A 17,643-nucleotide genomic window follows, 5' to 3' on the forward strand; every position below is an offset into this window, starting at 1 on the left:
GAAAACATTTTCAGGAACTATTATCTAAATTAGAATTTTTTTAGAGACACTGGACCTACCAGTAAATGGGAAAGACCAGAACGACCTTTTGACTTTACCCATTACAAAAATAGAAATAGAGAAATCTATGGGTAGACTGAAAACAAATAAATCCCCAGGCACTGATGTTTTAGATTAGATTAAATATTACTTTATTCATGCCCAGGGGGAAATTGTGTGATGCAGCAGCTAACATGTTTACAAATATACAATACAATAAAATACTCTCGATCAGAGGTTTAAACAATGGATTCCATGACAGCAATATGCACAGTTATTAAAGATGGGAGTGGTGTGAGTTTCCAGGAGCTGAAAGACAAATATTCACTAAATAATCAGGACAACTTCAGATACCTACAATTAAGAGATGTTTTGACAGATAAATAAAGCAGAACATTAGCATGGGAAAAAGTTGATAATTAGAACCATAAAAGGAGCTTACAACTCAAAGAAATATAGAAACATATCAACTTTATATCAAAATCTGATGGAAGAATTTGGATACTCAACATTTTATGTAAAACTGAAATGGTAACAGGAACTTGGTGTGAATATTACAGAGGATGAATATTTGGAGGATACAACAATCCTCAACATCTGCGCGAACTTGGAGAGAATGTTGTTGGAAAAATATAATCAGATTCTTTATTACTCCCTAAATTACAAACAAATGTGTGTCTGTTGTTCAACCATGTTGGAGGAAATGTGGGGCAGTAAATGTAGACCACTCACATGTATTTTGGCTATGTCTGGAAATTGTACAGTTTTGGGGAAATGTCCATATGTTTATTGTCAAAAGTTTGGGCTATGACACACCTAAGTCCTGTATGTTTCTCTACTTTGGTAATATGACATCAGACGGTGTGTTAGGGGAAGACCGGTATCTGCTGAAAATTCTGTTAGCAACTGGTAAAAAGGCTATAACGAAGAGATGGCACACGATAGAACCACCATCACAAGATGGATGGTTGAAAATTGTGACTGATATGTATGATATGGAAGTGTTAACTCACAGAATAAGAACTCAAGAGGAGCGATGTCGTGAGAAGTGGGAGAAATGGATGATGTTTACACATCAACGATAACACAAGATAAGAACACTTGAATGTTTCTCGGGATTTATCATACTTTTGAGAGGACAGAGCAAACCAGACCCTTTGTTGTTGTTATTATTATTATTATTATTATTTATTTTTAAATTCTGTATATATGTGTTCTGTCTGTGGTGAAAAGACAAAAATAAAGATATAAAAATAAGAGTAGATAAACGGTGATGAGTATTCTTTTAAAGGGTCCAGTGGTGGTATTTAGTCATGCAGATGGTTTTGGTATAATATGTACAGTGGTTTAGAGATATCGAACACATTCTACCACCTGTATCATTTCTTTGGTAGAATGACACTTGTTTCTGTTGATTTGCTTGTTGTTTGCTTGTCAATGATTTGGGCAAAACAAACAAAAATTCCACTTACAAATATCTAAGAGACAGATATTAAAAACTTAGCAGATGAATCCAAAACCATCTGCCCGGCTAAATCACATTTGTTTGTAATCTGGACAAATCACAATGACACCTTGCCATCTCCTGAAAGCCGGAGCACAGCAGATCTGTCTACTTGTATTCTATGACAAAAACTTGCATCTAAACCTAACCTAAAATGTAACATATGTGTAGCAATGTTTAAAATGTGTATACAAATCTACATAATATGTAATTAAATATTTTTTTTATTAAACATCCATACAATGCCAGATCATGTCCAAGGCGTCATTGTTTTATTGAGTAGTACATATAAATACATTGTAACAAACAACATACAGACACAGGCAGTCAGAAAACATTGTAAATATATCCTTACATACATGTCATCAACACAAATAACATACAACATTAGACAAACTGGGGTGGTTTGGGAGGCGTGGGTCTTCCCTGCATACTGGGAGGAGTGGGTGAGTCGGGATGGAAATCGATTTTGAGATGTTGGTTTGTTGTTCTTTCCCTTTCTTCATTATGTACACACTGCTGCACAGACTGCAATGATCCTTTCTCTCTCCTCTTCAATCACTCTGGACAAGATAAGAGAGACACACATAGAAAGGGTTTGAAGGATTCATCATTATACCACACACACTCATTCCCCCCCCCCCCCCCCCCACACACACACACACACACACACACATACACACACACACACACACGACTTTTGGGGACTTTTCATTGACTTACATTAATTTCCTGGAGACTCACCCTTACCGTAACAGCTACCAGCCTAATCCCAACCCTACACTGAACCTAAACTTAAATTATAAATGAACCTTAAATCGAGTCTTCACCCTAAAATGTAATGACTTGTGTTTTGGGGACCTGCATTTTGTTCCCACAATATGACTGTGTCAACAGATTCATGTCCCCACAAGATTGGTAAAACATGCTGGCCACAAACACACACACACAAGCAAACTTACCTTAAAACACAAGACCTGGATCTCTCACTGGTAGAAAGATAATTAAAACAAGAAGAGAGTCAAATGTGGTCATGAGATGTTGAGAATCACTTCAACCAGGAATATGCTGTGAGAGAGTGTGTATGGATTTGTTTTTGTATTTGCGTGTGTGACAGAGAGAGAGACCACTGTGTATTTTCCATCAAAGTATATCTGGCTCGGTTTCTGCCCTCTTAGCCAATTCTACCTTCTTCTCAAAGCCCTCCACTCAACACCTGTTGACTTGTGGTAATGTCAGGAGTTTGGCTTAGTGTCAGATCATCTGGAGTAACATCACTCTGTCTGATGGGACAGCATCCCAACACTCACAAGCATGATTACATCATCTATACGGTGCAGTTTACACTTGGCATGAAGATGCATCTTTGGTAATGTGATCACAAGTTGACAGCTGTAAATACAGGTGTGAATGCATCCGAGCACATCGGGGATGCAGTAAGATGGGATCACTTGAGCCACACTGGGGGGTTGGTCAGACAGGCATGTGACCCATTTGCTGTATAGTGTGAACACACACTTGTCCCTAACCGAACTGAAGGTCAGATCTTTTGCGTGCATGTAGCATAACAACTGCATCCTGTCTATTTAATAGAGTCAAACAAGACATTACATTTAGCCCCGAAATTCAAGGTCAAAGGGATATTTCACTCACACAATGACCACTTTTATCAATTACACACCCTCTGTTAACCTTGAATTCTTGAATAAAACATTGTTTTTCCCTGCATGCCTCCTTGGCAAAAGGATCATTTAAAAAATGGAGAAGTCTTGATGAATTAAAGCAAAAAGGGGGCCACGTTCAACAGCTGCAAAACTATCAAAACATCTGTATACAAACTCACACACAACTAGTGCAGAATAATCAAAGTCTCATTTATCTAGTTGTAAGCTCAGCGCTTCTCAAACACATGCATCTTTGCTCAAATCGTACCGTGATATATACTTTCATAATTACAGTCTCACACTTAGGCAGTCTACTCGTCCGTGTGAGTCCAGACAAATCCAAAGTTTTCAAATAGTAAAGTTTTAGCAAAGATTCATTTGTTCTGGAAGTACTGAGCATACAACTGGATAAATGATACTTGGAATAATATATATATATATATATATATATATATATATATATATATATATATATATATATATATATATAAACAAATGTTTGAATATAGTGTTGGTGCTGTTAGATACGGTCCACATTCCGTGGAGGCATGTGAGAAAAACTCTGTTAATACAAAATGACCCAAGAGACTTGTTTGTCCACCAGAGAGCAAACACTTAAATGCTCATATTTAGGTCCACGCTTGCATTTTGGGTTTCTGCTAGAACATGTGTACATTTCTTAAAAAGGTGCATATTACGAGATTGGGAGCATTTCGATTGCCTCTCACCACACTAACGGTTACGGTACCAACAGCACGAACTATAGCGAACGTGCGACAGAGAGAACAACGTTTATTTGAGGTAGAACCAGAGGGTGCTAAGTGTAGGCCCACACCGATTCTAGTCAAGACCTACGTATGCTAAGAAGGTGGTCAGTAAGTGGGAGGAGAAACGAGGTTAAGAGGCGAGGGGATATATACAGTATATGAGAGACCTACAATCTAAAAAAGGTAGTAAATAATCTAATTGGCCCCTTGCGCACATATTTTGAATGTACAGCCGGGATGAAAGGGATCGTGTTTCACAGCGCCGCAAAAAGAAGCAGTGATATGTCTTTCACAGTAAGATAAAACCATTATCAACTCTTACAACCTTCAACTATTCTTTACATCCATTTACCAACAACATATTATTTAATCTGTTTAATCGTTCTTCCCTGCTTAAATTACCCTTTTCTTCTCCATCTCCTTTTCCCTTCTTTCTAAATCTTGCCACCTTCTCTCGTCACTCCATTTTAAAATGCTTTAATGAGTCTTCTCTTGTCAGCAGTTGAAATTACACTGCGAGTAAATCCTCCTGGCTTTCCGTGAAAGGCTACACCACTTGGGCCTTTGAAAAGCTTACATGAAAGTGCCAATGCCCAAACTCAAATGCGTCTGCCTAATAGTGAGGGTATAAATAGAAATATTAACCCTGTAAAAACAGCAAATTTGGTATTTCTATTTGACTGACATTAATCTTTGCCAGATTACCACATCCAAAAGCAGGGATGAGGAGGGAGCAGGAGTGAGCTGCTCTGATGAGAAGATAAGAGGAGGGCAAGAAGGAAGGACAAATGAGCTGTTACTGGTTTTAATTTGATGCTATGAGTTTAAGAACACTGCATCGCATGGCTGGTCAGCTGGCAAAAGAGCAGATCTGTATCTCAAACAACTGTGTCTGTCTCTTATGGGGCGTCAAAGCCGTAATGAGCAGTGTTAGCGTTAGCAACACATCAAAGGAAATTTTGTTTATGAGAAAATGGAGAAAGATATATAGCAAGATTGTTGAACAATCTAAGGCTGTCTCGCACAGCAGTGGATATTTCTCTGTTTCTTACCTCTAGAGTTGGGGGTTGATTTATTTGCTCTTCTCCTTGTCAGCCTCTGAAAGAATAACCTCTGTCAGGAGAGGAATAGACAGTTTAAATATGTTTTTTTTATGGAATACATTTCTGGTACATTATTGGTTAAAATGTGTAGACTTGGAAACTGCAATCATTAACTGGGACCAATAACAGGTTCTCCAAATGTCCCAAATGTAAATGATTAGTTTGACATTTTGGTAAATGCACTTATTTGTTTTCTTGCTTGGAGTTCATGAAAAAGCAAATGAAACGATACCACTTTCCTGTCTGTTTGCTTAATATCAAACAACAGTCAACAGCTATTTAGCTTAGCTTAGCATACAGACTGTAAACAGTGGTAAACAATCCATGTGAAACAAAACAGCCTACCTCTGAAGGTTACTGTTTAACTTTTCACATCTTCTAACAACATGTCATTTTAAAAATATAAAACAACAACATAACTTGTCAATAAGTAAACTTTGGATATGCCTTCAGTCTTTATGCATAGCTAACCAGCTGCTGGTTTTAGATTCATATTTAGCACACATGAAAGTGGTATCGATCTTCTCATCCAACTCTTGTGTGAATATGCTTATTTCCTAAAATAAGGAACAAATTATTTGGGTACATTTTGTGACCTCAATAGATTTGGAAAACTTGATCCTCCATTTGCCTTTAGATACGTACGTTTGACCTCCAACTTGCAGGAGACCACGGCCTCCCCCTGCTCGTTCTTGGCTCTGCAGGTGTACACACCGCCATCGAAGCAGCAGGGCTTACGGATCTCGAGGGAGCAAATGCCCTGGGTCGAGTTCTGACGAAACTTGGGATCGTTTCCAATGATCACCTGATTCTTCAACCACTCGATCTTAGGCTGAGAGGGAGACATTTATAAACTACAGTTTACCTTAAATAACTTTAATACCAGTTTAAAAGTACCACTCCTAGACCAACTCCTAACCATTCCTCCCCGTACATGCTGTTGTTATGAAAATATATCGTCAGCCGTACTGATTTTTAAAACATCAGCAGTGATATCGAGTGAACTTTAAATTTTTAGGGTCACTTCCCAGTTCGACTGTGTAAAATAGTACAGGTACACGGTACAGTTAATGAGAATGTTAGCAAGTATATCATTTAAATCTTACAATCAGCAATTTATGAAACAAAAATAAACATGCTTTTTTAAAGCTCCAAGCTGTGACTATTGATGTCATTAAACAGCTTTAGCCTCTGGCATTTCCCTTCTTTCCATATGAGCTGTGGTCTCTAAAGTGATATCCATTTACTTTCACAACATTGACTTTCAGTCTTTCCTGTTATGTCCTGCATTACACATACAGATGACTTGTCCTCCTGTGAGCTCAGACGGTGCATGCTGAGCGTGACAGTTGGGGAGAATGGGAGTAATACAAGTCTCCTCAGGTATGTGCTGCAATGGGCTTCAGTGACACTCTCCCTGCATGGATCTCCTCACAGTCCGGCTTCATGCAAGGTGACTCTGGTTATTGGATTTCAGCTCAGCTGAGACATCTCAGAAGGGTTTGTACAACACTTCCTCACCAATGTATGACACATATTTAGTTCTGCGTTGCTGCTACAGACAAGTCTTCTAAATAGATCTTTCTTTTATTTTAGAAAGTCTGTGAACTGGCATTTGGAAGGTCAAACATTTTGTATAGAAGTTATTCTCTGATGAAATAACTGGAAACAGTTTTTAGAGCCACAGATTAATATTAATTAAACTGACTTATGTAAAAGTTTTATATTTTTATGCAAGCACCAGGATGTGAAGGTGTAGGGTTTAACATTGAAAAGGATTTGATTTCAAACTTGAACTTAAAAAACTTTTTCTGCTAGTGCTGTTTATCTTGGTAGACCTGCATGTTTTAAATGAGTTCAACAGTGTGGTGCATCACTCCGAAATATATGATGAAATGACATCATAGTTCGAATTAGTGCATCAATGCATGAAACCGGGAATCAGTCTGCAGAGGCATGAGGTTTTATGGAAAAAAATATGTTGATATAATGCATTTTTAGCCAGTTAGTGGTACTTTTCTATAGATGGTAATGTTGGTCAGTTGTGTCTGTCCACCACGTTGGTCCAGAGTGAAACATCTTAACAACCCTTTGGTAACAAGAACATACCAGGTCTGATACTGCTGTCTGCACTAGCACAAAAAATAGCCATAGTCTTGTTTAATTAACCCATTCACTCACCTCTTCTGCGCTTATTATTTCATCTTCCTTTCTCTTTTTCCTGTTCCATCACAATTCTGTCTTTGGGCATCCATGTGTGGGGATGTCGCAGGAAAACTCAGTCACACTGATAATTTTGCTGCAAATATAGTGTGACAGCCTCATGTCCACTTAGCCAGGACAGGACAGCAGACTATACTTCTTATCATTGTCTATTCTCTGTCTTCCCTGCTTATCTCTCTAACAGCTACCCATGTAGTCTCTGCCACTGTATGTGACAGCTCTTTATCAGACACAGCAGGACAACTTATCACGCTAAAGGCTTTTCAGCTGGAGCTCACTCAGCAGTCCTTAATGACTCTTGACTCTGATCCAGAGCCCATAAACACACACATGCTCCAACACAAATGTCCTGTGTGAACTATTTTAATTTATAGAATGTCTAGAAAGAGAGAGAGAGAGAGAGAGGGAGAGAATTAAAGCGTGCGAGAGAGAGAGAGAGAATTAAAGCGTGCGAGAGAGAGGAAGAACATGCATGGCAGGGTGATAGAGACAGAGAGTTTGAGAGGTAAATTAAACTGAAATGTTTTTTTTATGTAATTTGACTTTGTAATTATTTAGAATGATGTGGCCTATAGAGATGTGCAAGGGGCTACGATTAAGTGTCTTTAAATGGTTACATAGAGGGGTTAACCTGGGACAGCAGTTTCATATGCAAGTACACTTTCACAGAATGAATGTCTTTCTGTCTGTGGTCCCCTACAGATGATCAGTGTTTGCACACAGCTTCTACGACTTCTTCTTAAGTGCCTGCTGGACAGGCACTCAAGATTCAATTAAACATAGAGGGTCTTCTCTCACTGGATAAACCCATAAACATACATAGACAATTCTGGGGCATGCCCTATACGGGACCAGTCCCTCTTCACTTGAGTCCTTGTGTTTGCTGGAGTCTACATTAGTTCTGGTTTGATTTGTCTCCAATACACTGGCATGTGCAGACTGTTCAGCCGCTGTTGTCCTCGCTGAGTAGTCAAGGACAGCTAGGACACATAATCAGCTGCATTTCTGCGACAAACAGACAACTGTACAGATATGTTTAACCAGAGCAGCAGTGAGAGACATACTGAAACTTCACATCGACATTCCAGTGCAAGCCCTGACCCACTTCAACAGTGGATGTTTATAGCAGGGACATTATTACCTCATTTGAAGGCGTGCATCACATCCTCAAAAGATTTATCGAGGGTCCCTCGGCAAAACAAAAGTGTTTATTTATATAATAATAAATGTCTCGCAACATTCAGCTTCCCCAGCCCCTCCTTGCGATGTCAAGTGAGCAAGTGGTCAAAAAGATAGCTGTTAGTGAGGCATAATGAGGACACTATTGTGATCCTGGACACAATACAGCAATAAGATATATTAGAAGTGGTGGAAGCACAACCTGACCTGATCAACCTGAAAACGTAAGGGTGATGAGCTTGACACGTGAAACTATATAATGATCCATGGGCTCTATGATAAGTGCAGGGTGTGTATAAACAGTTGTAAAGTTATATATGTTATTGTTATTATTATTATTATATAAACTGTATAGTTAAGAGTGTCTGACCTTGGGGCTTCCACGGACAGAGCACAGCAGCTTGGTGGTGTATCCCACAGTGGCAGCGCGGTTAATGAGGGGTGTTGTGAACCTGGGTGCCTCGCTGTAGTCACGCTCCGGGTACTCGGGAGGCGTGTAGACGATACCTGTGGACACATGGAACAAGATCTCATCAAGCACTTCTTCTTCTTACAATACGCGTCTTAACTGTCCTGTGCTGTCAATATTGCTTTAACTAAAATGCTAAAAGCTTTGGTGAAAGTTCACAGAGAAAGATCTTTCACCACTTAGTTGCTTTCTGTTTTTCTTTGCTACAATCTACTCTGTCACTTCCTCTCTCTAAAAACGGGGATAACGGCACAGAGAAGTAGTGACAGAGTAGTTGTGTCAAGAATGAAAAGGGATGGAGCGAGAAGGTCAATTCCAGCTGACTCTTATACTGGCCAATTACACTTTGAAGGGACTGAGTAAGGAGAGTTACAGAAATGATTCGACACAGCCTGCCCCACCCGCCTACATCACCAAAAGCGGGTAGGTAGGAACAGGTAAACCCACACGCACAGGCACACGAAGAGCAACATTTGCCAGCTGTCTTAATATTTTCTATCTTAAAAATGATTACAGAAGTAGCTGAGCACTAGCCAAGAGAGATACCCACTTAAGATTTAAGCAGTGCCTAAGCCATTTCCACTCCTCAAGCCTTCGCTTTATAAACACACACACAAACACACTTTCAAGACTCTCATATACTTCATGCAGCTCATTAAAGTATAAGTAGTATACACTTGTAGCGCAGCGCTGACCATAAACCCTCCATCATAATCAACACATTGACATGAGAGGAATTAAGGAATGAATCAAGAAGGTCACCTGTCTTCTGGATGGTGGCCACCCCCTTGGTGACAGTGCTCATCTCACTGATGCCCACTTGGTTCTCAGCGAACACTCTGAAGGAGTATGCGTTGCCCATGATGAGATCTGTGACGGTGGTAGTTAGCCTGTGGTAGTGCTCCAGCACCGAGAACCATTCCTGAGGGTGGACACACACCAGATGGATAGAAAACTATATTGTGATGTGTCCATATCGGATTGGTCATTACCAGTTGGCTATCAATTAACCCATCAGTCACTTGATATCTTCAGGTTGGCAGTAAAAGGATGGTTAAGATGCCTGTTTTAGGCTAATTCTCTCTACTCACTACACCACCATCTATATAAGACAGACAGAAAGCGATGGAGTGTGAGCAATATATATGTCCTCGCCTACAAATGTAGCCTAGTGGGTTCTGTTCTGGTAGGTGTTAAATAGTTTCAATGTTCCCTAGCAGCGGTATTCTGCTTACATCTCTGCCAGTTTCCCTACAGAACCACGAGTCACTTTAAAAGGAAGTATTTCCATTTTGATCGACTATTCAGCAAACCCCAGGGGCAAAAAAGTCATTATTCACAGTATTTTGTTTGATGTAAACCCAGTCAATATAGTGACTTTTAACACCACTAATAAACAAATACAATATTTATTGGCTCAGAAGTTATGCCATAGCTGACAAAAAATGTTACAATGGGGAATATAATCAACAGGCCAAATCCTACACAAGACATATGCCTCGTGTTGTGGTGGCACCATCCCCATAAATGAGACAAAATCAGACACTGAACTATACATCAAAACATACTGCATAGGCATCTATGGCGTGACTCCCTTTGACCTCTTGCATTGAGTCTGAATCCTGTTAACAGTCTGTCAATGTGATTTGCCTGCTATACATCTGTCATACCCCGGTTTTCCTGTCGGCCTTCTGGATGGTGTATCCAGTGATCTCTGTGTTGCCGTTATCCTTGGGAGGTGTCCATTCAAGAGCAGCGTTGAAGCCCCAGGTGTCCACCAGCTTCACATTGGCAGGACTGCCAGGCCGGTCTGAGGAGACACATTACTGTAAGTATTTATAAAGGATTAAAATCGTAACCAGGATTTTCCTAACAGCATAAAAAGGTGTCTGCTCCTAAGATACAAAGTGAAGCATATAGTTGTATGCTAATGCGTGACAGCACGGTCACAGGTCATTATTGTTAGGAGGTGTGATGTATGTCGGCTAGTGATTTGAATTTCTGCTAGAGCAAGTCAGGAGCCTCAGAACCAACAAGTAAACAAGCCAGCAGCACAACCAGCTGAGCAGATTCAACAGATACTGTAAGTCTGAAAACGTCCACATTCACACTTCTCACACACGCACATGTGCATCCAAGTGTGCCGTTTGTGTGTAAACATAAGCACGTGCGACTCACCCACAATTTGAAGGGTGATGGTGGATTGGTCCTCAAAGCTGTCCACTTTGACGGTAATCTCATAAACACCAGAGTCCTCCCTCTGAGCTTGGCGGATAAATATGATGCTGTCCTTGTCACTGTTCCTGATGTTGACCCTTGGATCCACAGGCTGCCCGTCCTTCAGCCAGGACACCACAGGTTTGGGCTTTCCCTGAGGAGTTGCAAAAAGAGAGTCAAGGTGAAGTTTGTAAAGTTGTCTGTGCTAACTGCACTGTTAGTCATGGACTATACAGACTGATTATATGTGCATCTTACAAGAAAGGGGATGACCAGATTGATCTGCTCTCCAACCTGCTTGACATAGCAGGATTTCAGAATGCGGGGAATGCGGATCCTGGGACGCTCTGAAAAACAAGAAATAAAGTCAGCCATGTTCATCTTCTGTTTCAGTCATCATCTGTTTTGGGTATTTTTTTATATTGTCATAACCTGGACACCTACTTAAAGAAATCCCCCTCTTGACAACATTTGCTAACATTACCAGCCAGTAGTCTTCAAATTTTGTACAAACCTCCCGTTCGTATCTTCAAAGTAGGATATGTCTGCTCAAAAGGACATGTCAACAAGACCGGCCCCAGCAAAACAAGAGAACATGACTTGAGGAGCTAAAATGTACTTTATTTGAATACTTTTGATATTAAACCATTTGGTAGGTATGTGTTCTTTTACTTTAGTCTTTTATAAAGGATGAGGATTATAATTTATTAGTGGGAGCTGCATGAATTAATTGATCGATCAACAGAAAATTAATCTGAAATAATTTCAACAATCAATTTATTGTTTTATTCAAGAACAAATGCCACACATACTCTGGTTTCAGCTTTTAAAATGCTTTTCTTTGCCATATAATTATATATTAAATACATTCTGGATCCCCAAAAAATCATCTATGTGAGCACTGAGGAATTCTAAATGACCAGTTTAAACGATTCATCAATAATCAAAATCTGATTCAAAATAATTATTGCTTGTAAGATTAAACGTTATTAGCATTAAGATTGTCGTACTTACACAAAGACACGCACATGTATAAAGTAAACAATATGAAACAAACAACTCTCCAGTAAGGGTTCACCATCTGTGTGGTTATGAAAGTCAAAAATAAATCCATGTCACAGTCTTATTGACAATTACGAGTATTTATACATAGGAAATCTAGCTACAGAAAGAGGAAAAGTGCTGTATCTGGGCAGAGAGGCTCATTTAACTCCCCACCGTGCTTCTGTACATCGTTTTGCGCCACTTCTAACCAGGTTTCATGTCTCATCCTCTTTGTCTTTACATATGTCACCATATCATTGCTGCAGAGGCTGAGATATGGCCCCTGGAACCAACCATCCCTATGAGGATCAGGGCTGCCTCCAGATTTGGCTCAAACAGTAATCCCTGCTAATCAGCACCATTCCCAGCATTGCCCCAAGTGTTGCTGGCATGATAGCATCCAGCAGCCAGCAAGTCATCCTGCAAACTGTTTATAATCTGTCTTTGTCTCTGGATCAAGAGTCTTTGTGGGGGGCTTTCAGCATATCCTGGACAGTGTGTCTTTATCAGAAGCTTGGATGTAGATGGGTGACTGGTTAGGAAAGCGTGTGACTGACACAGCTGAATTTACCCCTCAACAAGCCACACAGAATCCATCAATTAGGCTCATGTGTCACTCCCCTCGGTTGACCAGCAGTTCTTGTGGCATGACTACATTTCTCCACTTACTTGTTTCCTGTTTGTTCGCTGCAGTCTGAACCCCGACGAGGAAATATACCCAGAGACATTAAGCTGTCCTCCTGGAAGTGGATAACTGGGGCATGTCATCTCAGGTCTGCACTACGTCAATGTGACTCAGTGTGAGCACTGATGGAAATTCACAGCTTCAGTAACGAAACCAACGTCAGTTAAACCAAGCAAAGAAAAGGTTGACAGTGTCACTTTGGTAATGTAGGGGTATTTTTAAGCCATTTGCTGCACTCTTTAAAATAAACCAGAGCAAGAGGAATAGTTGCTAATATTTCACATAAAAGTGACTTTGAAATGAAACTGAAATAGGCATAATGAAGACATGTTATATTATGGAGTGTTTATTTATTGCAAGACATTAAGTGACACCTGTGCCAGATGACAGGACAGCTAGAGAGCCACTGCCATAAATTTAAGTGAGAAAGTGACGGTGAGGTCATAGTGACAGGGTTGAAGTCAGTACAATATATGGCTAACAGATGGCTCATTAGCTAAACGTTTTCCTTTGCCTGACTCAGTCTTCCATTAAATCATCCTGAAGACGGAGGCAGCAGAAGCTATTATAGTGCCAGACAGTTAACCACTGCAGTACATATTCCTGAATACCAGGAGAGGAGAGATTTGTAATGAGTGATTCTGCAGTTAAACATTTTAAAGTGATTCTGCAGTTAAACATTTTAAATGTCAATTAATGTGCAACCTGCCGTAAAGAAATACAGATGATGGTTCAGACTGTTGTCCAACAACAGTCTGAATGTATATGTTCTCGTTAGCTTGACATCTATGTTAGACCTTTAGGGCACTACCAGCAAAAAACAAGGTTAATTTCATTAAAAGTAAAATATTCTGTGAAGTAGAAAATCTGCGAGTGCTTCACCTTCTTATTTGAAAGACTGACGATGTGTGGACAAGTGTGAGTATGATTTACAGCTAATGAAATGTCTTGTCCGCACCTGTGAGATTTATGTGCATACTTCTGTGCAGTTCATTTTAGCCGCCCGGCAGTTAATACCTCCTCCCCCCTGCTTGCAACATGAGCATTCCTCTGATAGGTCATAAGTTAGAGAACCACCACCAGCGAGCTCCCGATAAAGAGGTTGGAGACAATACATTTTTTAACTTCCCCTTACATCGTGAGAAAAAACTCTTTTGCAGGGACATTTAGTTTGGACTTTTGCAGAGAAATGGACATGTTGCTACCTTTTGCACACGTTACACTCATGTACAGATAGAAGATAGGTCACAATTGCAGCTTGGGCTGTTTGGAATTCCCCTTATAATTGGTCAGTTTGTGAAACATGGGCTCCTACTCACCACCAATTTCCCGGATGGGCACAGGCTCAGCAAGTGTTCCAGGTTCACTGCGGCCGCCCCGGTTTACAGCCACCACGCGCACATGCAGCAGGTCATAGGCTGTGAGATTCTTCATGCAGAAGAGATTAGTTGGGGTCAGCTCCTCTTGAGCCACAACCCAGTCTGTGGCTGCAGGGGAACACAGTGTTTGTGTTTGTAAAGTATGTAGCTTTCAATGCAGTTTTAACTTTTGAACAATACACGTCATAATAGCTTGTCAGGCTGCAACATATTTCTTTACGCACACATTCATTACATTACATTACTCCTGTAACCTTTTTTTCCATGTTTAAATTGTAAAACATCCTTTAATGGGACATGTTAAGTGGTGTATCTCCTGTCAACAAGTGTACAAACCACCTGCCCATAAGGAGCACACTTTGGCCTGATGAAACCTCAGAAGGCATGCTGTCATTTGAGCGAACGGGCGCTTCTAAAAGTGGTGTGAGGAGATACAGCACAGTGACAGCCGGTGAAATGCTGCCTGCCGTATACGGCCTGGACACAGCTACGAGTCCATCTGGCCTCTGACACTCTGGGGACAGGTGCAGCCTGCACACACATACACAGACTTACTTCCATCCTTGCAGTACTCGATGGTGTATCCGTCCAGGCCGGAGGCTCCGATGGTCTCCGGCGAGCTCCATTTAATGGTGAGGCTGGAATCGGTCACATCCTCCACAGATACGTCCAGAGGAGCGCTGGTGGGGACTGAAGGAGGTGAAGGAGGTGCAAACAGTGTAAAGGATTGAAGTGGACAGTAAGAGGAAATGAATCTGACAAAACGTCTACATAGCCTTCATTTTACAACATGTGTGTAGGACTGAAACCTCTGATTATTTTCATTATCAATTAATCTGCAGATGTCTGTCTCGATTAAACGATGAATCATTTCGGACATTTCTTTGACAAATTTCCTTCGGCCCAAGGTGACATATTCAAATGTCTTGTTTTGTCCAAAACTCAAACATTTTAAATGTATAAAACAATCTACACAATTAAGAAGATGGAACAAATTAATTTGGGACATTTTTGCTTAAGAAAATGACAGAATTACCTTTTATCAAAATAGTCGAAGATTATTATCTTGGACGATCGACTTATAAATAATTCAGAATCTTTTCAGGTAAAATTTTTATAATTCTGCACAAATATTTCCATAATGAGTCATCACCTGATGTACAACTGCAAAAAGTAGTTGATTAATTGATTGACACAAAATGATGTGCAACTATTTGAATATCTAAATTATGGTTTTAGTCGTTATTAAAGCACAAATATCAAATATTTGCTACTTCTAAAAAGTAAGGACATGATAGTAAAACGAAAGTGTTCACTCATAACCCAACAAGACCAATGTAGGTGTTACCTGCAGGAGGTGGAGGCGTGGAGGCCTTTGGTGGCTCTTCAACGACAGCAGCTTCCGCTGGAGCAGCCAGCATCAAACAAGCAGGAGGTTAATGTTTGAGAGATAAAACATATCCAGGGCATCTTTTCTGTAAAGTGACATTTCAACCTCCCCAATCATTTCACTGGAACATATATAAAATGATGGAAGAGGTTAAAAGTTTTGTTAAGAATCCAGTAGTCCTCACATCTGGGGAAGCATGATGGGTGGCACTAGTTCGATGATATTTTCAATAAAGCAGTCATCATTGTTTGCATTTTGTGATTGAGTAGTAATATTTTTGTCTCTGTGGTGGTTTATGTTTACCGTCTGCGGGAACATCTGCAGCAGGAGTAGCAGCGTCGTCTTCAGCAGCAGCAGCTAGTGTTAGAATGCCATTAGGAAAGCCAATTAATTACTTACACTATACTCACGCTTGGATTCAATCACTTTCAAGCTAATTTGATCATGATGCACTCATAAAGATACACTGAAGCAAGCAGCGGAACGGAGATGGGAACAACACGTTCAATATTAAAAAAACGGACATATCTTGGATACATTGTAAAACATTTGCGCACAGCAGATCACGTCGCCACAAAGTGAAACCTCACTTGTACACAAGATTAACTTTACAAACAATCAGTAAACACAACGGTTGATGAGCAAGTAACACACACACACACACACACACACACACACACACACACACACACACACACACACACACACACACACACACACACACACACACACACACACACACACACACACACAGTGGGACATAAACACACATCATGCAGCTTGTGTGTGTGGAATGCATGTGTTGTGTGTTTACAATCAGCAGGAGTCGGCGCGTCGGCTCCCTTGGTGCCTCTGGCATCAGCTGAAGTTAGGAGTTACATGTCGAGGTTGGCCGGCAAAAACAATACCAGTCACTCGACCACATCCAGTCCCATGCATGCTGTGCTGCTTCTCACAAGAACTGTTCCTGCAGGGACACCAGGGACTTCAACAATCACTAAACCTACTGAACGTACGAGTATTAAATGTTTGATAGTGAAGAGATCTACAGTAGATTCAGGAAAAAGGGTGAATACAATGCATTTCACTAAATACCTACATTGTCCTTATTTTCATAGCTTCAAAGCCTGAATAACCACTGATCACCAGCATCGAGAGTGCACACACTCAGTTGCATCAACATCAGAGGACATGAAAGCTCCACTGACAATGAAAGCTACATTTCAACAAGCAACAGTTTTGGTTCAAGAGTGATGAGGTTGACAGGCCAGTCAGCAGAACAGAGGCAGGCCTGTGTTTGCACCGTGCACTCATCACGTGTATCAATTCCCAGTAAAACTGAGTTTAGCTTTGGCTATGTTAATAACTTGTATCCTACTGACAGGTGTTAGTCTGTTTATGTTAATTCGTTTGAGCGCGGTACAAAACGTGCTTCTAAAAGCAAGTAACGTGTAATTAAAGGCAGCAGTCCCTAAGATCAATAAGTTGTGACACCTGTTCACGATCGAGCTGAGATTAGTAAGCTTCGCGTAACAGTTAGTCATGTTATGTCACGTCATGTCATGTCATGTCATGTCCGGTTATCGAGGCGCCTTTAGTCCCAGAGTACCTGGGGTGCCTCCTTCGGCAGTGGGGGTGTCCTCTGCTGGGGCTGCTTCTCCCTCGGGTGCGGGAGCTGTCTCCTCAATCGCAGCAGCTTCCACAGGTGCAGCATCCGCAGGTGCAGCCTCTACGGGGGCCGGTTCAGGCTCCGGGACGAGCGCAGGCGCAGGAGCCTTCTTGGCCGCCTGCTTGACTGGGGACTTCTTGATGGGCGCAGGTTTGCTTGGCATTGTGCTGACAGATGGCTAGTCCTCTGGATGAAAGAGCCAGGAGGGATCTTAAGAAATATATATAGCGTGAGGGTTGCTGGGTTTGGAGACAACTCCACCCATGCCCTGACTCTAACACCCTCCCTATTTCAGCCACATCCTCATCCAT

At 40.9% G+C, this 17,643-nt stretch overlaps 1 protein-coding gene across 6 annotated transcripts; it reads right to left on the bottom strand.

Annotated features, from left to right (window-relative positions):
• Positions 1–1,798: 1,798 nt before the first annotated feature.
• mybpha (myosin binding protein Ha) lies at positions 1,799–17,582 on the bottom strand. 6 transcript variants are annotated; one of them, XM_034537085.1, is made up of 14 exons: positions 17,273–17,582; positions 16,478–16,525; positions 15,967–16,020; positions 15,622–15,678; positions 14,829–14,963; positions 14,214–14,381; positions 11,424–11,512; positions 11,127–11,319; positions 10,619–10,758; positions 9,711–9,870; positions 8,850–8,986; positions 5,723–5,909; positions 5,027–5,087; positions 1,799–2,106 (listed from the first exon to the last, which is right to left on the bottom strand). In XM_034537085.1, exons 1-13 carry the CDS (start codon positions 17,493–17,495, stop codon positions 5,047–5,049), a joined length of 1,632 nt encoding a protein of 543 aa, XP_034392976.1. In that variant the 5' UTR covers positions 17,496–17,582; the 3' UTR covers positions 1,799–2,106; positions 5,027–5,046. The 6 variants fall into 6 exon arrangements, 5 of the variants coding, with proteins under 5 accessions (XP_034392976.1, XP_034392974.1, XP_034392973.1 ...); XM_034537083.1 differs by lacking the exon at positions 16,478–16,525 and having other exon boundaries at positions 5,027–5,072; XM_034537082.1 differs by lacking the exon at positions 16,478–16,525.
• Between the last annotated feature and the right edge of the window lie 61 nt (positions 17,583–17,643).

The sequence above is a fragment of the Cyclopterus lumpus genome, chromosome 7, assembly GCF_009769545.1.
Source record: "Cyclopterus lumpus isolate fCycLum1 chromosome 7, fCycLum1.pri, whole genome shotgun sequence".
NCBI classification, from domain to species: Eukaryota; Metazoa; Chordata; class Actinopteri; order Perciformes; family Cyclopteridae; genus Cyclopterus; species Cyclopterus lumpus.

Bases quoted from the DNA above. Each gene is read 5' to 3' on its own strand.
- mybpha (XM_034537085.1), bottom strand. From the start codon at position 17,495: ATGCCAAGCAAACCTGCGCCCATCAAGAAGTCCCCAGTCAAGCAGGCG. The intron at 16,021-16,477 runs GTAAACACACAA...TTCTAACACTAG, and splicing joins CGCGCCGACTCCTGCTGATT to CTGCTGCTGCTGAAGACGAC. The intron at 9,871-10,618 runs GTATGACAGATG...GTCCACCCTCAG, and splicing joins AGGCCGACAGGAAAACCGGG to GAATGGTTCTCGGTGCTGGA.